The sequence below is a fragment of the Triticum aestivum genome, chromosome 5B, assembly GCF_018294505.1.
Source record: "Triticum aestivum cultivar Chinese Spring chromosome 5B, IWGSC CS RefSeq v2.1, whole genome shotgun sequence".
In the NCBI taxonomy this organism is placed as follows: Eukaryota; Viridiplantae; Streptophyta; class Magnoliopsida; order Poales; family Poaceae; genus Triticum; species Triticum aestivum.
Window position 1 is genome coordinate 347782729 of NC_057807.1, and position 21438 is coordinate 347804166.

General features: G+C 43.9%; 3 protein-coding genes across 3 annotated transcripts; 1 reads left to right on the plus strand and 2 right to left on the minus strand.

Moving 5' to 3' along the window:
- Nucleotides 1–3916: 3916 nt before the first annotated feature.
- Nucleotides 3917–6512, minus strand: LOC123111796 (uncharacterized). Its single transcript, XM_044532680.1, has 3 exons — nt 6316–6512; nt 5609–5811; nt 3917–4384 (listed from the first exon to the last, which is right to left on the minus strand). Exons 1-3 carry the CDS (start codon nt 6492–6494, stop codon nt 4182–4184), a joined length of 585 nt encoding a protein of 194 aa, XP_044388615.1. The 5' UTR covers nt 6495–6512; the 3' UTR covers nt 3917–4181.
- A 111-nt stretch (nt 6513–6623) lies between these two features.
- LOC123111795 (putative hydrolase C777.06c) lies at nt 6624–10828 on the plus strand. The gene is made up of 12 exons (XM_044532679.1): nt 6624–6957; nt 7043–7206; nt 7327–7439; nt 7672–7713; nt 7794–7849; nt 8036–8112; nt 8308–8427; nt 8951–9027; nt 9114–9177; nt 9431–9481; nt 9558–9606; nt 10600–10828. The coding sequence occupies exons 1-12, from the start codon at nt 6762–6764 to the stop codon at nt 10716–10718; spliced, it is 1128 nt and encodes a 375-aa protein (XP_044388614.1). The 5' UTR covers nt 6624–6761; the 3' UTR covers nt 10719–10828.
- A 296-nt stretch (nt 10829–11124) lies between these two features.
- LOC123111794 (protein HOTHEAD) lies at nt 11125–15893 on the minus strand. The gene is made up of 6 exons (XM_044532678.1): nt 15606–15893; nt 14663–15029; nt 12842–13155; nt 12324–12712; nt 11436–12007; nt 11125–11346 (listed from the first exon to the last, which is right to left on the minus strand). Exons 1-6 carry the CDS (start codon nt 15688–15690, stop codon nt 11292–11294), a joined length of 1782 nt encoding a protein of 593 aa, XP_044388613.1. The 5' UTR covers nt 15691–15893; the 3' UTR covers nt 11125–11291.
- Nucleotides 15894–21438: the final 5545 nt, after the last annotated feature.

Consider the following 21438-nt stretch of genomic DNA (forward strand, 5'->3'; position numbering starts at 1 on the left):
CAAGTTGATGCACACCCACTTAGTTTCTTTTATAGAGCTTTCATATACTTATAGCTCTAGTGCATCCGTTGCATGGCAATCCCTACTCACTCACATTGATATCTATTGATGGGCATCTCCATAGCCCGTTGATACGCCTAGTTGATGTGAGACTATCTTCCCTCTTTTTGTCTTCTCCACAACCACCCTTCTATTCCACCTATAGTGCTATATCCATGGCTCACGCTCATGTACTGCGTGAAGATTGAAAAAGTTTTGAGAATGTCATAAGTATGAAACAATTGCTTGGCTTGTCATCGGGGTTGTGCATGATTTAAATACTTTGTGTGGGGAAGATGGAGCACAGCCAGACTATATGAATTTGTAGGGATAACTTTCTTTTGCCATGTTATTTTGAGAAGACATGATTGCTTTGATTAGTATGCTTGAAGTATTATTATTTTTGTGTCAATATGAACTTTTGTCTTGAATCTTTCGGATCTGAATATTCATATCACAATTAAGAAGATTTACATTGAAATTATGCCAAAGTATCACTCTGCATCAAAAATTCTTTTTTATCATTTACCTACTCGAGGACAAGCAGGAATTAAGCTTGGGGATGCCTGATACGTCTCCAACGTATCTATAACTTTTGATTGCTCCATGCTACTTTATCTACTGTTTTGGACTATATTGGGCTTTATTTTCCACTTTTATATTACTTTTGGGACTAACCTATTAACCGGAGGCCCAACCCAGAATGCTGTTTTTTGCCTTTTTCAGTATTTCGAAGAAACAGAATATCAAACGGAGTCCAAACGGAATGAAACCTTCGGGATCGTGATTTTCCAACCTAACGTGATCCAAGATACTTGGACCCTACTCCAAGAAGTCTCCAAGGAGGTCACGAGGGTGGAGGGCGCGCCCCCTACCTCGTGGGCCCCTCAGAGCTCCACCGACGTACTCCTTCCTCCTATATATACCTACGTATCCCCGAACGATCAGAACAGGAGCCAAAAACCTAATTCCACCGCCGCAACCTTCTGTAAACACGAGATCCCATCTTGGGGCCTGTTCCGGAGCTCCGCTGGAGGGGGCATCCACCACGGAGGGCTTCTACATCATCACCATAGCCCCTCCGATGAAGTGTGAGTAGTTTACTTCAGACCTTCGGGTCCATAGCTAGTAGCTAGATGGCTTCTTCTCTCTTTTTGGATCTCAATACAATGTTCTCCCTCTCTCTCGTGGAGATCTATTCGATGTAATCTTCTTTTTTGCCGTGTGTTTGTTGAGACCGATGAATTGTGGGTTTATGATCCAGTATTATCTATGGAAAATATTTGATTCTTCTCTGAATTCTTTTATGTATGATTGAGTTACCTTTGCAAGTCTCTTTGAATTATCTTTTTGGTTTGGCCAACTAGATTGGTAGTTCTTGCAATGGGAGAAGTGCTTAGCTTTGGGTTCAATCTTGCGGTGTCCTTACTCAGTGACAGAAAGAGTTGCAAGGCACATATTGTATTGTTGCCATCGAGGATAACAAGATGTTTTTTTTATCATATTGCATGAATTTATCCCTCTACATCATGTCATCTTGCTTACGGCATTACTCTGTTTTTACTTAATACTCTAGATGCATGCCGGATAGCGGTCGATGAGTGGAGTAATAGTAGTAGATGCAGAATCGTTTCGATCTACTTGTTTTGGACGTGATGCCTATATACATGATCATTGCCTAGATATACTCATAACTATGCTCACTTCTGTCAATTGCTCAACAGTAATTTGTTCACCCACCGTAGAATACTTATGCTCTTGAGAGAAGCCACTAGTGAAACCTATGGCTCCCGGGTCTATTCTCATCATATCAATCTATATCACTTTATTTACTTGCTTTGTTTTTACTTTGCTTTTACTTTTCACTTTGCATCTATCTATTAAAAATACCAAAAAGATTATCTCTATCAGATCTCACTCTCGTAAGTGACCGTGAAGGGATTGACAACCCCTAAGCGTTGGTTGCGAGTTGCTATCGTTTTGTGTAGGTACGAGGGACTTGTGCATGGTCTCCTACTGGATTGATACCTTGGTTCTCAAAAACTGAGGGAAATACTTACGCTACTTTACTGCATCATCCTCTCCTCTTCGGGGAAATCCAACGCAGTGCTCAAGAGGTAGCACCGCGCATTCCTAATCCACTACGATTTGGATATTTGATCCGAGGGGCCTCTGGCCTGATAGCACTAACCATCACGTGGGCATAGTATGGGCGTTCTGCGTCGTATGCATCAGCCGAAGCTTAATAAACGTTAGTGACTGAGCGGCGCGCGCCGGGTTGGACTGGTAAGCACCTGCCTTTCTAAGGAGGTAGCTAGGTCTGCTCACCGGCCACGTTCGCAACGTGCAGGAGTTCTCGGGGCGATGGCCCATGACCCCTGGGGGCATAGGTTTAGTCCGGCGTGCTGACCTCTCTATTAGGCCTAGGTCGGGTTGCGGCGTATTGTTTGGCCGAGGCCTGGCATGACCCAGGAAAGTGTGTCCAGCCGGAGTTAATCGAGCGTGGTGGGTAAGTTGGTGCACCCCTGCAAGGAAGAAAACATCTATCGATAGCCTGTCCTACGGTAACGGACACTTGGAGTTGTATCCCGATCGATACAACTAGAACTGGATACTTGAGATGAGAAATGGATAGTTTGGCTCTAGGATTGCTTTCTCGTTGAGAGTCGAGAAAGGATCTCTGGCCGAGGTTGATAACACTACTACTACTTTACCTTACGCTACTCTTATCTCTTCTGATGCTGCAAGATGCTTGGAGCTGCTTGAAGATGCTAGTCTTCGATAGGCTAGGCTTTCCCCTTCTCTTCTGGCATTCTGCAGTTCAGTCCACAGATACAACCCATTTCATTGATACTGATGCATAAGTAGTGTAGATCCTTGCTTGCGAGTACTTTGGATGAGTACTCACGGTTGCTTTGCTACCCCTTTCCCCCTTCTTTCTTTTTTCTGGTTGTTGCAACCAGATGGTGGAGTCCAGGAGCCAGATGCCACCTTTGACGACTGCTACTACCCCGAGGGTGTCTACTACCACGTGACGAACGCCGATGATCAGGAGTAGTTAGGAGTCTCCCAGGCAGGAGGCCTTGCCTTTTCGATTGATGTTGCTTTGGTGCTAGCCTTTTTAAGGCAAACTTGTTTAAATCATGTATGTACTCAGATATTGTTGCTTCCGCTGACTCGTTTGTATTCGAGCTTATGTATTTTTTTTATTTGTGTCTAGAGTTGTGTTGTGATATCTTCTCGTGAGTCCCTGATCTTGATCGTACACATTTGCGTGTATGATTAGTGTACGATTGAATCGGAGGCGTCACACCAAGGCCCGGCGCAACACCATCCATGGAGTTGTATTCTTCTAACAAAGATGACTTCCAAGACAAAGTTGTTTCTTATGTAGGTAACTTTGATCTGTGCCTCGTTCTTCAATGGTGCTAGAATTCTGTGATCCGTGCCTCCTTCGCCGTCCAAGTCTAGCACCATCATAGAATCACTAAACGCTCTTATATTTCATTACGGAGGAAGTACTATATATGCTTCTATCAATATTTGAATTAGTGCTACACTAAACCTACACTGGGATGTGGTCCTGAATTTCGGTTTTAGAATTATTTCCCCACTAAGCCAAAGGCGGATGAGGATGGTCATCTTATGAAGGGGATCGGGGTGGCCTCATTGTTGGATATACCCTGTCGCTGCGCTGTTTCCGAAAATCGACCAAACAAGCAAGGTGACCAAGCTGCAAAATCTTTTTTTTTCAGCTGCAGTTTCCGAGACACCGCCATACCATTGTTGAAAGCAGTGTTTCAACCAATGAAATCCATCCCATTTATGGCACCTAGAAGGTCTACGGTGTGCCCAAGCAAATGACAAAAGTGTCAAGTGATAAATTGCATACAGCTTCTTGGCAATTCAAACACAACAAAGTAGTTGTACAGTCATGTCACATTTTATACATCTTCTGCTCAACGTAAGCGGCGGCGATACGATGGAGCATTCAGCTCTTGCAGCGATAGAGTTTGGCAATGCAAAATACAAAGATTGCAAGTGGATATGATGCAAATAATGCATCCACCTGGACATAGCCCACATAGTTTTCACAGCCACTGAAAATACTGAAGACACAATGTACACGATGCGGTCGATCTTCACTTGTCGGATTCTTTCTTCGGATGGATGGCCTCAACGATAGCTTCGATCTCTTCCTTGGCACGTTCAAACACGCCCGGGCCTTTGACTTTGCTGACCGGCGTGTCCTCACTTATATCATTGCTTGTACCATGAGTTTCGTTCTCGTGGGTCTTCTTATGCATGTCTGCCTTGCTGTGTTCCTTGGAATCCTTGTGCAATTCTGCAGGTAAATTAGAACGGTGCATAATAATCAAGACAGGGTACTAAACAGAGCACTGCCAAAAGAACCTCATCTACCATGTATGAGGAAAGTAACACAAAGAATCAGGAATGAAGGAATTGAATACTAGGTTCCAAAGGAGGTACTGTTATCCTTTACTCCTTCTTGTATATCCTTATTACTCTATTCTTCAATCAAAATGGTTGCTTCTAGAGAAGCTATATTTCAGAAACATCTTTTATACTGATGATTTTTGGTCACAAAGTTTTATTGTTTCAAAGTTTGGGTAATATTAGGTTACAAACCATAATATTGTATGCTCAAGAAGTTCCCATTATAACTTGACAAAGCTGGACATCCAAATCTTGGTCTCAGAAATCTCCGGTACACAAAACACTACTCCTCAACAAGGTGAAATGAATTTCCAAACTTGATTTCAGGAGGTACTATTATCCTTTGCCCTTCTTGTATATACTTTATATTTCTTTTTTCTTCTATTAACATGGAAGGCCTGCTTTGTATATAGCTTTTAGAGAAGTGATGTCTCAGAAACATTTTTCATGCTTGAATTTTTGTCCACAAAATTATATTGTTTCAAAGTCTTGGTGATGTTAAGTTATAAACCTCAAATACATACACCCAAACTACCTCCATAACACCTTGGACAAAACGGAAAATTCAAATGTTTCCAGTCTCTCAGAAAACAGAACTCCGTTACACAGAACACTACTCTTCTCAACAAGGTGAAGTGAAAATACCACAGAAACCTACAACAGCTTAATAGTTCATCACTGCAAACAAATTAACTGAATATGCAGAAATGAAACAGCAAACAGAAATTTCCTGTGAGCCCATGTCTTAGCATTCAACACAAAGCACTGTTTCCAGTCAAACCCTGTCAGCTCTCAAGAATTGAAAAGCTGAAACTTGCGGATATGATTGCTTCTATTGCAAAATGGCAAGTCCTAAGGTTGTAACTTAGGTAGACTCGGTTCAGAAAAGAACAATTTGAGTGGTATAAACACTCTCAATTGGACAAGCCCCATAGGCAAAGGAGCACAAAGATGTGAATTTTCACTCTATTGGACCATTGTTGTTCCTCTCTTATCCTACCCATCTTTCTTCCCATCTAATTTCTACTGTGAGCATAATTCAAGGTATGTAATTGGAGCAATACTTGTCAGAGTTAAATTAGGCAAAATGACTTCAACTTAAGTAAATTACCACCCTCCTTCCCGCGGGGACTGGAATGGTGCTCCATCTTATCGTGAACAGCCGCCACAAGAGCCTCGATCTCTTCCTTGGTCCGTTCAAACAGATTGGGGCCCCTGACCTTCTCCACAGGCGTGTTCTCGCTTATGTCGTCGCTTGTTCCGTGCGTCTCCTTTTTGTGGATGCTGCCTTTGTTCATTATACGCACCACCACTCTGTTGAAATATGCAACAGCTTTCAGTGTCAGTAGTAGTGCACAAGAAACTGAAATGAAACAAGAGATTTGCACTCGACCAAAAATGCCTTCATACAATGAATTGGAACAGCAACACGTGGTGCCAAGCTTGCTTTGCAGGAAGGCATAAGGGTTAACTAAAAAAAGCACCAAGTACCCCGAGATCAAGAGGTTAAGCATCTAAAGTGCTTCGGTAACAAACAGGAAATTTCTAATAAACTGGTCGCCTACAACTTCAGAAAATCTGCACAAATCGACATGGTTAGCTTGCTGCGATCCCAGCTAACCGCGGCGAACCTTTTGGCACTCCACTAGAGACGGCAAGAAATGTTAATCATTCATCGGCTGATCCCATGGACGAGCGATCTAGCCTATCCCGGGATCGGGCAAACACAGACAGCACGTGAAGTACGAGGATGGCAAGAAAGTTTTTGAAACAGAGCGGGAGAGGGAGACAGAGAGAGAGAGAGAGATAGGTTCGTGCCTGTGGGGGTCTGTCGTCTCCGGCGAGCCGGCGCGGCGAATTCGATCTCCTGCGTGCTCCGGCCTCCGGGAGCACGAGAGATTCGGACTCTGGCAATTGGGAGAGGAGACGATAGGACAGGAAGAGAAGTGGGAGAAGAAAGAGACGGAATTATTCCTCGGCCCAGGCTGAAAGCCCATGTAAAGCCCACTTATGGTATGTTGACCCACATGTCAGTGAACAGGGCTCACTGGACTATTGACCCACATGTCAGTGACAGGGCCGTCGGAAGAGGCGCGGGGCTTTCTTGACCGTCAGGCAGGGAACATCGGGCCCACTTGCCAGCGTCGCTCCCCTCCCGCAACGCGGTCAGACAGGCGACAAGTGGCCAGCGTCCGCGGAGACCCCGTCGATACCGACTCGCCGGCCGCCGCCGCAAGGCAGACAGACGCATCCGCGCTTTCCCGATGTCTGGGGCCACCGCCGCGGGCGCGATCGCCGCTCTCCTGCGTGCCCACCGCTTGCCCATGCTGCATTCGCCGTTCGCGTGCTCGCTCGCCGCCGCGCGCTCTCTGGGCGCGCATCTCCCTCCCCGCGCCCCGGCGGCCGCCGCGCCGCTCTCCTCCCGCCTCTCCCTCGCGCGCCTCCGCTCCGGCGCTTCCTGTACGTATACAATCGTAATTGCATAGTTTACTGGTTGCGCCTCGGCTGTTCGACGTAATGCCTGTACCCGTGGTGATCCTTCCAGCGCGCTTCTTCTCCTCCTCCTCCTGCGCCCCTGGCAGCGCTGTCTCTTCCTCGGCGGCGGAGCACGAGGAGCCGCCGAAGTCGGAGCTCATCTTCCTCGGCACGGGCACCAGCGAGGGCGTCCCGCGCGTCAGCTGCCTCACCGACCCCTCCAAGACTTGCCCCGTATGACCCTCCACCTACATCTCGTTATCAACCGCCGGTTGACTCGCTTTGTTCTGCTTTCTCACAGTGCTCGCTGCTCGGTGTGATGTTGGCTGTTTGTTTGTTATGTCCTGTTCGCAGGTTTGCACCAAGGCAGCAGAGCCAGGGAACCGGAACCGGAGGCGCAACACCTCCATTCTCCTGCGCCATGTCACGCCGTCTCGCACCTCTAACATTCTCATCGACGCTGGCAAGTATGCGCTACTTCTTGCACTGCCAGTTGCTTCTCCTCTCGTTCTTGACGCTAGAGCTATGGGTAGGAATAGTAGAAAACACCCAGAGTGTATCACTGTTTTGAAGCAGAGAACCTGAAATTTCTTCCATTCATAGTAGCTGATATAGAAGCTGTTTTTGTAAATAATGCGCATCTACAAAGTAAAAAAATGGTAATAGTTATCACACCCTGATGCTTTGTTCTTCTGTCAGGTTTTTCTACCATTCTGCGCTCCAGTGGTTCCCTGCTTTTGGGTACTGAACTGTTCACATCCTCTATTAGTATTTGCTTTAAAGAAACGCAAGTGTTGTTAACGTTTTGTACTGATCTTCAGGTTGAGGGAGATTGATGCTGTCATTATTACTCATTCTCATGCTGATGCAATTGGAGGTCTGAGTGGTTCCAACCTTCTCAACTCCTATGCACCTTATAATTGAATGCTTATACGATTTTTAAAAGTCCCGTCTAGTGTAAATGCTTTCCGCAACACAATTTTGTTTCTATTAATCAAGACGAGAAACCCATCGTACTTGTGGCTTTTCCCTTTCCAAAAAGATAACAGCATGAATGGTGCAGGTCTTGATTGTCTTCGTGATTGGACGAACAATGTCCAGCCCTCCATCCCAATTTATGTGGCACCGCGTGATTATGAGGTTTGAAAATCTTGTACTTAGTTATGTTTTATGTTATTTTTTCTAGTATTACAGCCTCAGAAAATTTTATGGAATATACATGAAAATCCATTATGCCATTCTATTAAAAAATTATGGCCTTCCCACTTTTAGTTTTATATATCTTTACAGCTGGCTCAGTTTTCTTTCCTTTCCTCCTTTGCTGGTTTGTATCAGGTGATGAAGATGACACACCACTATTTGGTCGACACAAGTACGGTTATACCTGGTGCTGCAGTTTCAACATTGCAATTCAACATTATGAAAGAGGAACCATTTACTGTTCAGGATCTTGAGGTTGGTAATCTGAAACAACAACTTCAAAGCAAGGAGTGTACTTATACTTCTAAGCTGTTTGCTTACAAATTACAATTGATATTCTCCTTTTAGACTCAGTGAGATGTAGTAAGGAAATAGTCCATGTAGTCAGGTATACAAATGTGTATTTAATTCCTTTATTTTGGTCAAATATAATGGGATGGGATCACTTAATTGATTGATAGTGTTGTTAGTAACAGCCAATAGGGCAAATTTACCAGCGCAATTCAGACAAGATGCCTTCCAGTAAGTTTGAGTAAATCTGTTTTCATTGATGGCTCGAGGTAATATGGAGAACTTTTGGGTAGAAACATAATATGGAGAACTTACCAACCTGTGGCTGTGGAGCTAAGTAAACCTGTCATGGGCTCAATTTTTATGTATCCTGCTCAAATGCAAAATTACTTATTCAATATGTCCGTATGTGTTGAGTATACTTGGGATTCATGACAGAGTCTCCTGTTCAATTTATTTTGCTAAAGATGTAATGTCTACATTTCAGGTAATTCCTTTGCCTGTATGGCACGGTCAGGGTTACCGTTCCCTTGGTTTCCGTTTTGGTGACATATGCTACATAAGGTAGATTGAGTTCACTGGAAGGTCTGTTTATTGTAAGACTTGTGTTGTTGGTAGGCATCTTATCTGAATTGCTCTGATGTTTGCAGTGATGTCAGTGATATACCTGACGAAACCTATAAACTTCTGGAAGACTGTCAACTTCTTATATTGGTATTCCTTTTTTTTTCTTTTCTTGCATTTCTGATTGTTAAACCATGAAATTGTTTCATTGGACTGTTGTATGCTGCTAACTTTGTTTTCTTGCGTATCTCTGATTTTTGAATCATGAAATAGTTAGATTCATCTGAAAGATGTACATTTCTTATGCTGCTAACTTTTGTATTGACCTACTTGTGCATCTCTCTTGAGTATTCACTGTTGACTATGAATTGGATTGATCTTGGTTTTATGTAACTTACTACAGGATGCTCTTAGACCTGATCGTTCTTCTTCAACACACTTTGGATTACCTAGGGTAAGTTCTAACACATTAGTTCTACCTTCTTACTATTTCACTGTATCCAGTTATGATATATTCTTCAACTATACAGGCCCTCGAGGAAGTCAGGAAAATCAAACCAAAAAGAACACTGTTTACCGGTATGGCCTGACTAACCAATCATTTTGTTGCTTCTTTTTATACTTCCTCCGTTCCTAAATATAAGTCTTTTTAGAGATTCTAATATATACATCCGTATGTAGTTCATATTGGAATCTCTAAAAAGACTTATATTTAGGAACGGAGGAAGTACAAATTTATAGTTAACTTTTTTTCCTTACAAAATAGCTCAGGAGTTGTATTGAGATTAGGGCATGGGATCTGTTGTTTTATTCCAACTCCTTTGTTTGGTATCTAATGGGAATTATGTGTGGGAAATTGACAGAGAAGTTTATTCTGTTATTTGTATAGTGGGAATTGGTGCAAGATTAGACAAGAGACAATGACATAAGTCATGATGAAGGGGTTAAGATGTCATCACTAAAACAATTTCCTCCCAATTCCCACCCCTTCCCTTGTTAATAAAACGGTGGGGGTTGGACTCTCAACTGTCATGTTTAATCCCTCATCAATTCCCATGCCCCCTAACCATACAATGTATTTAAAGTCTCATACCCCTTCAATCCTCACCCCCTAGCTCTAATCACACCCAACCAAACATGATGTCAGTGTCAGCTCTTAAGTGCATTTTGGAGTTTCTCTGGATCCACAAAACATAACACACTCTTAAACAGACTGCAGAGTTTGCAACAGAAAAGTTTAACATGATTTTAGTTTACAGTTGAGAAATGTTACCTATCTGTTGTTTAATATCTTGAAAAGTAACAAGGAGATGATTTCACCTCTCAAATACTTGTCCAAGAAAGTAATAAATTACGCCTGAACACATTAAATCTCAATATTTATGTCGAACACAGTTCATAATTATTGATTCCAGGAATGGAGTCTTGGAAACTTTGTCGCAATCTTTTCTTCTTGACATGGAACTATGGGAAGCTTATAGCCTTATTTGATCAAATGGCATGTTTTGCCTCATCTTCCATTATTTTGATTATATTGCTATTGTTTTAAACTGGACTGAATGGTATCTTCAGGGATGATGCATTTAATGGACCATGAGAAAGTGAACGATGATCTTGCCAGGCTGATGGAAACAGAGGGGCTTGACGTCCAGCTTAGCTATGATGGTCTCAGTATACCTGTAAGGCTCTAGAACTATTGGACACACGTGCTACGTTATCTCTTAGGCACTGTTGAATGATGGTTACAGATTTTCTGTAGTTCCATTTCAGTAAAAATGATCACAACATGTAATCCGTTGAATTCCTTGCATCAAGCTTTCCCTTTACTTATCCACCCCCCCCCCCCCCCCCCCCCCCCAAATGTAGCCAATTTAGTCCTTACCTCGCTGATGGAATAAAGTTTCAGCACAATGGTTTGCTTTATATTTTCTGAGTTGATACTTTCTATCTTTTTGGTATATTGTATTTGCACCATTATTAATGGATCTAAACAGTTCTGGAAGATGTTTTATCAAACCATCCATGTAAGATTAGGCCACATATACCCAAGCAGTTCAACTGGGCTGTGCCTCGAACTCTACTTATAAGAAAGATGAGTTGATAAACAATTTAATGGCAATATCATACGAGACAAATAGTTACTGGATACAGATGAAACTCCTAGAATGTCTTACATTGGTGATTCACACTGGATCTCAGCAAAAATTAGTGATTTCTTTTCTAGGTCACACACACATCATAAAAGGCAGGTGTTCAGGAATCTACTACACTCCAGCTGCTTGTCCTAGTCGTTCCCTTAAGATCTTCACTCCAAAGTACCTGAGCATAAAGTATGATTAGAAGCCATTACAGTTTAAAATTGAGCATTTACTTTGCCAAATAAGAAAGTTATGTTCTGCATTAAGTACCTGCCCATCATCATGACCGTGGCTTGAGGGTTGGTCCCTGGTGACCTAGAGAACGTTGAGCCATCAACAACCCGGAGCCCTGAGACTCCAAGCACTCGGTGCTGCTGGTCGACCACCTTCCCTACATTACACCCACCATGGTAGTGCCAGATGGTGATTACCGTGTCCTTGCAAAATTGCTCCAGGGATTCTGTGGTATTGGTATGCTTGGGTATCAGATTCACGTTAGCCCGCACGCTCATGTTGAGAACCCTTTCCATTTCATATCCAGCGTCATCAGGAGTCAGATGAGCAAAACTGTTTGTCTTCAATATTTTCTCAATGGTCTTGATGCCATAGACACAACGGCTGAGATCTTGTGGATGGCTGAAATAGTTGAAAGTAACTGCCGGGTTGTTCTTGACATCAGTGTCTGCAAGGACAAGATGGCCTGTAGACAGTGGACCATCGATCTTCTCAAGGATAAAACCACCCTGGAACACCTCTTTGGGTAGACTAAGTTTGTTATGTGCATACTCCCTGGCTAGTTCCAGGCTTCTTTGCTTCGGAGGAACTGTGGACAGCTGTCCAATCTGTATTGATAGGAATGTAGTATGGTGCACTGGATCAGCAACGGCAAAAAATAAAATAAAGGAATAACTTCACATGATTAATTATGCATGCAATGATGACATAGTTATACTTGCATTTCAAGACATAAGTTTCATTTTGACTCATAGTGAATGATATAATTATAATTTAAGGCTTCAATAACTTATGTTGCATACCCACCTACCCATCTTAATTCTAGATTATCTAAAATAAAGCTTAATACAGTGCAATCTGAATCTTGTGGTGATATTACATAATTTGGAACTATGCAAGTAAGTAGTAAGATTGGTGCCAAACCTCAGCAGACATGATTCCGTGGTGGCAGTGGATGCTTTCTTCAGACTGGCCAAAACCACTGCTGGCCTCGATGAACACACCAGCTTCAGTTATTCCGACAGTCTCAATCAGTGACTGACGCGGGGGGCTTTTCGTAGGTATGAAGATGGAGTTCATGGGGTTGTCAGCCATCCCTTTCCCCACATACTTGTTGTGGAGAACAACAGGAATGTTATGATTCTTAAGATCATTCTTTGGCCCAATCCCACTGAGCAGCAGCAGCTGAGGACTGCCAATTGCACCCGAAGAGACGATGATCTCACTATCCTTGTTGTTGTTGAGGAGTGCCTGGTGGAGTCTCCCATCTTCATCGGCGAACTGTACACCGATAGCCCTTGGTCTCAGTCGTCCTACATCGGAGTTCATGTTATTGAAAAAGGGTACATGATGGTCTATCGCTGTGTAGTATCTACACTTTCTGTTGTAGAAATTCTAGACTGTTTTGGAAGAGAACAAAGCTTTTAGGAGCTTGGCTATACCTTGTTGCGAGCTGAACACTATCTTGTGCACACTAGCGTGAAGCAGGACCCTCATGTTGTTAGGGTCTCCAGCTGCAAGCAAGTCGGCTGCTGTGTGGCGGTGGCCATTTGCGTCGAAGATGGTGCCACCAACCTTGGTCCCAGAAACATGGTCATAGGTGTACCCATTGAAAGGGGATACACCTGCTTCAACAAGCCCATCCCGCAGTGCGGCCTGCCAAGGCGCGATCTTAGGCCACTGGACAACCTTATCCTCTACCCAAGGGTAGGACTCATTCACCAGGTCTTCTTCCCAGCCAACATCCTGCACGAAGCTGTTGTTCCAATAAACACAAGGTATGTAAGTATCAGGTTTGATGGAATGAGTAAATTGCCTTCAGCAATAATACTGAGATGATATTTCTGTTTTTCTTAAAGACACTATGGCATGCTTATCAATTACAAATGTATGTTTGCTAATTCATCTTCATGGGTTTGGTTTTGCTAATGCGATATATGTCAGAAACTTATTCTTGGTTCAAACTTTAAGTTGCGCTGAACTGTACTGCAGTTACGGTTATCTCTTGGGCTTTGCTTAGCTATCATAGTTACCATGGGCATCAAAGAATTGTTGATATGCCCATGTGATTTTGTTTTGTTGCCTCCTTCAATAATACACTCTCTGTTCCTCAATATAAGACATTTCTGCTGTTCAAATTGAACTATATAGCTGTATGATTCCAACAGGAAACATGAGAAAGTACTATATTTAGGAACGGAGGTAGTACTATATAGCTGTATGATTCCAACATGAAATTTAATTCTGTGAGAGTAACAGAGCATGTGTTACTGTCAGGGCCAGTTATTTCTTTGCACTACCAAAGCCGAGGCACTTAATGCAAATTAATGCAGTACCTTCTTGTTTTTCTATGTTATATCAAGTTGCCCACGAGTGCCAATGTGTACGCAGGTACTCATTGTTAAAAACACTGCCTGTTTTGCAACTACACTGAAATAATAACCAAAATATAAGTGGAAGAATGTACTACAGACATACCCAAATTACTAAAGCGGATAAAAGTGAATGACAATATTCTTCTCTGCTTTATTGAGAGGGGTCGGCCCCCTTTCTATAGCAGACAGGACTTGACCGACAAGCCGGCAAGTCTATTCAAACTCTAATACGATATCTGAGCTGATTGTACTATTTCCTAACAAACTTGCTTAATCAACTAGGAGTCTAATTAAATAAGAGTCCACGTTTGATGATGAATACAATATCTAAACTGACTGTACTCTTTCCTAACAAACTTGCTTAATCAACTTTTAAGACTCTAATTAAGGGACAAGACTCCATGTTTGATGGGCTGGTCCACATAACAATAAGGTCATGGTTCAATCGAGAGCAGTGTCGGGTCATGGTAATGCAGAGCATAAATTTTTTTGGCAGGGTAATCTTAGTACTTTGGGGAGAAATTTGAGCTGGTTAGACTACGGTTTATTTTGTGCATAGTAAGAACAGTTGCTTGCTGTCCATTTCTGCAATCTGCAAATGCAGAGAGCTGGCTATAGCAGCATAGTACTACATTGCTAGGGTGGCAGCACTCAAGCAGACCTTTGCATTTATTTCCTCCTGGCGCTATCACTGTTCACTGCCCTGCATTTACCCTAGATCTGACATTTACTGGCCCGAAAGGGACACGTCTTGTGCTGCTGCATAGACTGAATCATGACATGACATTTTACCTAAGCTAACTTGATTTTGGTAACACTGCATTCACGTTTGTCATGCATAAACAGAGAGAAGAATGATGATGCACAACCATAACAATGCATTGGCACCTTGAGCTAGCCCGGCTGTAGAAGCCAGCATTGATGCAGGTACCACCGCCCAGCACCCTTGCCCGGGCGTTGATGACGCCGTCAGTGGAGACGAAGGCCTGCGACGAAGAGTCCGGCGCCGTGTTGCTCAGGCCAATGTGGAAGTTCTCCATGTAGGAGATGTTGCGGTTGCCGTAAGGGGATCCACCCCTCTCCAGCACGAGCACCTTGTACTTGAGCGACAATGTTGCCGCCAGGGGGCAGCCGGCGGTGCCCCCGCCGACGATAATGTAGTCGTACCTGTCGTGGCGCATCGCGGGGAAGCTGCTCGCCTTCTCGAGGGGAGGGAGATTCCTCAGCGTGAATGGCGGCTTGGCCGTGCCCCTACCTGCAGGTACAAATGTTCCATACTGTTTGTTATTGCTGGCTTTGTTGTTGGGCTCTGAAGTTCGCAAGTTCTAGCTTGTTCTTTTTGGCAAAAGAATGTCCCAATCTAGTGGTTGAGCACTTGGGCTAATGTACTCGTTAACTATTTCATCAGGGCCTGGTCTCCTGGTATTATGCTACTCCAGATAAACAGGTACGCCTTTTTATAGCATATAATATACTCTGTCCCTTTCTTCGTGTACTCTATTTTTTTTCTAGCAAAATATATAAAGATGTGAATAGTGCATGGTCCTCTATCTATTACAAAAAGGAAAAAACACAATCCGATGAGACAATGACCGGAACCAAAGTGTCCTAGGAGAGAAGTCCATCTACTGAATCTGAATGAGCAAGCGACTAGTAAGAAGGCAAACCCAAGCTGAGAAACGCAGGTGCAGCATTGCTTGCTAAGCGAGCAATCAATCTCCCAGGGAGCATTGCAAGTTCTTCACCGGGAAGAGTGGAGCAGGGGTGTTTGGACGGAAGCAGAAATGCTCAAGAAACACGGACAGCATGGAAGCAGAGGTGAGGCCCGCACCTTGGGATGATCCGAGGAAGCAGAGGCAGACCACGAGCTTGATGCAGAGCAAGGATGCCGCCGCTCCCTTGCTGCTGGAAGCCATGGAACCTGAGAAGCACCTGCCAGGCTAAACCGTGGATTGGTGCCGGTCGACGGTGGCTCTAGCTTTCCGCTTCCTTCCAGCTCGCTCTGGAGCTCGAGGTCGCCCACCGGACTTGACCCGTTTATGTAGGCGGCGCCGGAGGGGAGGACCGGAGGCCAATAGAGTATCGTGTGCGCATTGAAGAGAGCTCACCAGCCGCAGTAAGTGCCATTGAATGCAGAGGGAGCACTGCCCCGGTACAACTGTGATTTATGGGCTTCATCAACCAACCAACCAATGCAGGGCTGCGCCGGAGGTACCCACACCCACACCACCACCCCTTCATTTACAAGAATGACTGTCGTCTCCATCTTTCCAGTTTTCTTATGTTTCTCTGTACATGGCACCCGCCCAATTGGTTGCGCCAGCGCAGCATTTTCTTTCTTTTTGGCAAACTAAGGTTAGGAGTATGGATGATGCCTTTTTAAAAAAAATGGAAACAGTCCTGTTCTGTAGCAGATGATGGCGTGCATGAATGCCAGTTATTCCATAGAAAAAGGCCAGCTGTAGAAAATGCACTGTGCTGTTTTTTATACCGGCTGCAGAAAGGGCGTGCTGCTTGCTATCTTCTTCTTTTTTAGCGGGGAAGTGTCTGCTGCCATGTCGACGTACCATGCTGATGTATCTCCCTCCTGGTGGCTTCAACTCCGAGACCATGGTTCCGATGAAGATTATTCATGGTGATAAGGTATTGACTTCTTGTAGTCCAGTTCATCAGTGCAAACTAGTTAGTACTACCATCCCTGAAAAACCAAGAGTTAGGAAGCACAATATAATCTATTTCCAAGTGTTTCTTCTTCCAAAATACTTCCTCTGCCCGGAATTAGTTGAAGCTATTGCTTGTGACAGTATGATGCATTTTACAGTAAGCTAAAGGCAGAACAGATTTGAACTGACCAGTAGTGGTGTCCAATCTAGAGTGGTAGTACATGGATTTATATTGGTACTGATGTAGTACTGATGGCTATAGCAAGAGAGAGACAAGGGTGTTAAATGCCGCATTCTTCATTTGGTTAGGACACCACACCCCGTAAGATAACCAGGATCGACATACCAAGGCTTGGTACAGTGCTAAGGTATTGAAACCCCCATGTCCATTTTTGAGGTGCTCACTTGAAGTAGGGTAAAAAAAAAGCAATTAGACATCCACAATCCACCTACGTTCTTGAGCACCAGCAACTCCCTCTGTATTCTGCAGCAAAATAATTGACACACAGGAAAAGAGTGAAACCTAAAGTATCACAGCTATCCCGCAGCTGCAGGTTGCTCTCTTTCCATTCGCCTGCTAGCATGGAACCTGTGAGTTGCTGTTAGGACTGAGACATAATGCGTCCTACTGTATACAGACGTGCCACCTGCGCTAAGCCGCTCTCTCTTTCTTTCCCTGGGAACATATGACCTGAGAATCGGGAAATAATAACCAGAAAGTACTACTGCCATAGTGTTGTGTGCTGCGGCTATGTCAAGCTGCATGCTTTGGGGTGTGTTTTCCTTGCCCCCGTTTCCCTGCTGCAGCTGTTTGTTTCTGAAACTGGGTCTGTTAATCTGTCTGCAGATTTGAAGAAAGAGACATGCATCCTACTCTCCTCCCTGCTCTTTAAAGCTCCCCGGAGCCGGAGGACACGGAAGGTTTGGAATGGTCACGTCTTGTCCATCATCATCACATGACACCTACCAACCTGATCAAGGCACTCTTTGTCATGTGGTACGTACGAATTTACAGGTAAATAGGTACGCCGCGTCAGTGTCGGTTCACAGTAGTTTTCTACAGACCTTTTCACCTGCACACACACACACAAAGTGGATGTAGAAGTAGAAGTAGCAACAGATCAACCGCAATGGCTTCCGAGTTCTTGCTAGCCATGCAGTTCACTCATGGTCCTAATGAAATGATGCAGTCAAACCAGGATGCTCGAGGTCAAGGCCCTGCCCCTGGCTTACTGTACCGTAATGATGCAGGAGGACGCCCCCTCTCCCTGATAAGAGAATGAAATCCCAAATTCTCGAATAATATCGATCAATCATGAAGAAGATGGGGGCGACAAAACATGGGTATATATAGTGCATCATCTCCCCTTCTTTGAAGACGCTGACCGTCTTGTTTTCGTGTCAACAGTGCTTAAACAGGATCCTAAGATAAGAGTGGCATGGGCAAGGATGATGGATCTCGCCCCTTATTAAGTCGTGTGGGGTAATTCGCAACCTCCTCCCTGCCGTGGACTTAATGGGGATCATGAGATGCATATGGACGGCCAGCCATCGCCTTGGCCATGGCATGGGGACCCCGGCGAGCTGCGCTCCAGTGCCTGTGGCGAGCTCTGCGCCCGGGCGCGCGCGCACCTACCAGTCAGAGCCAGTCCACCACCGCGGCACCAACCTACGCCTGGTCGCGCGCCCACGGAGTTGAGTGAGCTGCTGCTCGTACGAACCGGTCCATCCATCGTGGGCGTGATCACCGCGAACAGTTGTTGCCGCTGCCGCGCCCAGCGCCCCCTTGGGCGGGCCATGGGGAAAAAGTTCATTTTAAACCTTGAACTTGTAGAGGTCCGGCGAAATGAACCCTCAAGTCAAAATCCCGGTCGATTGCACCTTGAACTCTGCAATCCCGGTCTAAATCGAACCTTCGGATAATTTTTCAAACGGCGATTGCTGACGTGGACCGGGATTGGGGAGGAAACGCTCGCAGCGCCCGTGGATGGGCCGGCCTAGTTCACGGCAGCGCGTGCTGCGCCTTGTTGCTTCCATTTTTCGTTCGTTATTTGTTATTTGTTTTTCTTTACTGGTTCTGCTTTCTTTTCGTTTTTCTTTTTTTATTTATATTTATATTATTTTCTTTTTTCCTTTTTTATGTTTTCTTTTTTCTATTTCCTTCATATCACTTTCCTATTTATATTAAAAAAGTTCATCATGCATTATAAAATGTTCATTGTGTATAATTTAAAATGTTCATTGTATATTATTCAATGGATATTACAAAATCTTCAATGCAAAATATTTGCAAATGTTCAAAAGCAGTTCGATACATAATGTTTCGCGTCGTGAATCTATCTGTTGAACTCACTAGTTCGGTTGGCAAGTTGCAGCAGCTAATAAAACTGAGGTCGCGAGTTTGAGATACTCCCGCAGAACTTTTCAGATTTTTTTCGCGCCTGCTATTCAGTAGCTCCAAATGGGCTGGTTTTTATATACTTTAAAATAATTTGAGCATTCAAAAAAATATTTATGGGATTTGAAAACAATATGTCCTGGTGGTTTGTTTTTCAAAATCGATTATTTTTTCAAAACAAATGAACTTTTCTGTAATTCATGAGCTTTTTCAAAAATGTTTTAAAAAATAAAAAATAAGTCGCTACAGTAAACGTTTACATGTGTAACAAATTACGCGACTACAAATGTACTTATAAAGTTCTCCTTGGTATTGATCATTATCGCACAGTAGCTCAGGTGGTTATTCATACTAGTTCGATGTTCCCATGGCACGAGTTCAATCCTCCCTCTGAACTTTCTTTTAGGTGTTTTTTTTTTTGCTTTTTTTGGCGCGAGTACCAGGAACCGACTCAGCGAAAGTTACGAGGTCCCAGGGGTGTGCACGGCCGTCGCTCCGAACTTTTTTTGAAGTGTTTTTTCGCACGAGTACCAGGAACCGGCCCAGCAAAAATTATTTCAAAAAAGAAAAAAAAACGGCTCAGCGAAAGTTACGAGCTCCCCCGGGTGTGCACCTTTTGGAAATGTTGTTATTGAACGAAAAATTAATTTAGCGGCCCGGCCCACCAGACGAATCCCAATTTAAATGATGTCAGGGTTCGATTTAGACTGGGATTGCATAGTTTAGGATGCAATCGATCGGGATTTTGACTTGGGGGTTCATTCCACCTAACCTTTACAAGTTCAAGGTTTAAAATGGACTTTTTCCGGGAGGTAATAGCACCCTAGGTACCCTAACTTGCACCCAATGTGATGATCTAGTCCCAAAGTTGCAAAACTAGACCAACTCATACCCCAACTTGCATCCAATGTGATGATTTAGTTCAAGGCCAATCAGAGCTCGCCATTTGGCTGCCAAGTGGCTGGGCCGGTCAGCGCTGGCAGTTTTGCACAAGCCCCCCTGCCGTTTCCCTGATTCAACCCGCAGTTACCCCCCACCTGAATTATGCGGTCTGGCTATGTGTGCATAGGAAGAGTGAGTGTGTATACTATACACACGTGTGACTAGTCACTCACGCAGATGTCCTGCGTTGGCCCCATGCACGCCACGTAGGAAGGAGCCGCCTAGTCATGTGACGGGTTTTGTTGTTTGGCTAAACTAGGTTCGTCGAAATTAAGCGGTGAGTTGTTAATTTGCATGTATGAGCACACAGCTGTGGTCCACTCTCACTCCGGTTGTACATGTTCACGTAGTAGAGTGCGGTGTGGTGCAAGTAAGCTAGCCGGGATGTTTAGAGGACAAATTTGCATCGGCGTACGTACATCCAAAATCTGCTCCGATGATCGACTCTTGTTCCTTTGGATCTCGCGAAAAGGCCCGAACGAAGCAGGCTTGTCACGCACGTTGCCGGTGAGGATTTGGGTGTGCACACATAGCCAGAGCCACGTACCAATGCAATGGACAGCGCCGACCGCTTAACTCAACCAGGATATATGCTTATCTTGTTAATGACATGAGCAACAAACGTGCTAGAAAAAGAAAAGCTAAAATATAGCTCCGACCAACACCCAAATATTTTGATTGTAGCAACAACAAAAAACGTCATATGCCTCGGGACGGTACTTCTATATCCATGTCAATATAAAAAGAACAAGTCATAGAAACTCAACAAATCTCACCCATTCAACTGCATCTATCCAACGTGTACAACGCTTCGTCATTAGCATTAAACACACATTTAGCATTATAAACATGTTTACCACCCTCTACTAATTAATATCATGTCTAATATCAACATCAATTTAACCAAGTAATTATATCCTATCCAATATTACATGCAATTTATATCTTGTAATGTACAATACACTTAATATATTGTCTAATATTGACGTACGTTGTATAGACTTACTTTTTTAACACCGTACAAATGTAGATGTTCACAGACACTCAAATTTTGTTTTACTACTAGTCTATGACCAGTCCAACCACTTGCCAGCCAACCCAACACATGTTTGAACGACAAATGCTTGCGTAAACTTTAAGTCCATCCTCTGTTTTCTTTTAGATTCGCCACTGCACACACCCTGGTACCATGGGTACCTCCGAGATACTGAGCCGATACAATATATAGAGATTAATGAAGTCGCCACAGACGTCTTCGTAGTCGACGGAAACGCCGCTTCCCACTGAACGCACATTGCCTAGAGGCCTGAAATAAATCCAGCAAAATGCGGCTATCGGTGCCAAGTCTAGGACTTGAACACTGATGTATCAGTTTCATTACAAAGAACCTAACCGTCTGATATAGGCTCAGTTCACGCACATACACGATTAGTAGTTATAGAAAATACTCACCTAGCCTAAGTGAACTTATGACGGTCCAAAATCTTAGATTTGTTTATTACTTCTTCTCTTCTGGTTTAGAAGCCCCCCCCTCCCCCCACCACCACCATCGCATTTGAGTCAAAAATAATAATCATAAATTTATCTAATAAAATATGAGCTACACCTGACAAAAAATTATATAACTGAGAACGGCATTCCTATGCTTCAAAATAGTGACT

Bases quoted from the DNA above. Each gene is read 5' to 3' on its own strand.
- LOC123111795 (XM_044532679.1), top strand. From the start codon at position 6,762: ATGTCTGGGGCCACCGCCGCGGGCGCGATCGCCGCTCTCCTGCGTGCC. The intron at 7,440-7,671 runs GTATGCGCTACT...TTCTTCTGTCAG, and splicing joins ATTCTCATCGACGCTGGCAA to GTTTTTCTACCATTCTGCGC. The intron at 7,850-8,035 runs GTCTGAGTGGTT...TGAATGGTGCAG, and splicing joins TCATGCTGATGCAATTGGAG to GTCTTGATTGTCTTCGTGAT.
- LOC123111796 (XM_044532680.1), bottom strand. From the start codon at position 6,494: ATGGGCTTTCAGCCTGGGCCGAGGAATAATTCCGTCTCTTTCTTCTCC. The intron at 5,812-6,315 runs GCACGAACCTAT...ATATTTCAACAG, and splicing joins GAGACGACAGACCCCCACAG to AGTGGTGGTGCGTATAATGA. The intron at 4,385-5,608 runs GTAATTTACTTA...ATTTACCTGCAG, and splicing joins TCCCCGCGGGAAGGAGGGTG to AATTGCACAAGGATTCCAAG.
- LOC123111794 (XM_044532678.1), bottom strand. From the start codon at position 15,690: ATGGCTTCCAGCAGCAAGGGAGCGGCGGCATCCTTGCTCTGCATCAAG. The intron at 15,030-15,605 runs GTGCGGGCCTCA...TTGTACCTGCAG, and splicing joins CTTCCTCGGATCATCCCAAG to GTAGGGGCACGGCCAAGCCG. The intron at 12,713-12,841 runs GTATAGCCAAGC...ACTCCGATGTAG, and splicing joins AGTGTTCAGCTCGCAACAAG to GACGACTGAGACCAAGGGCT.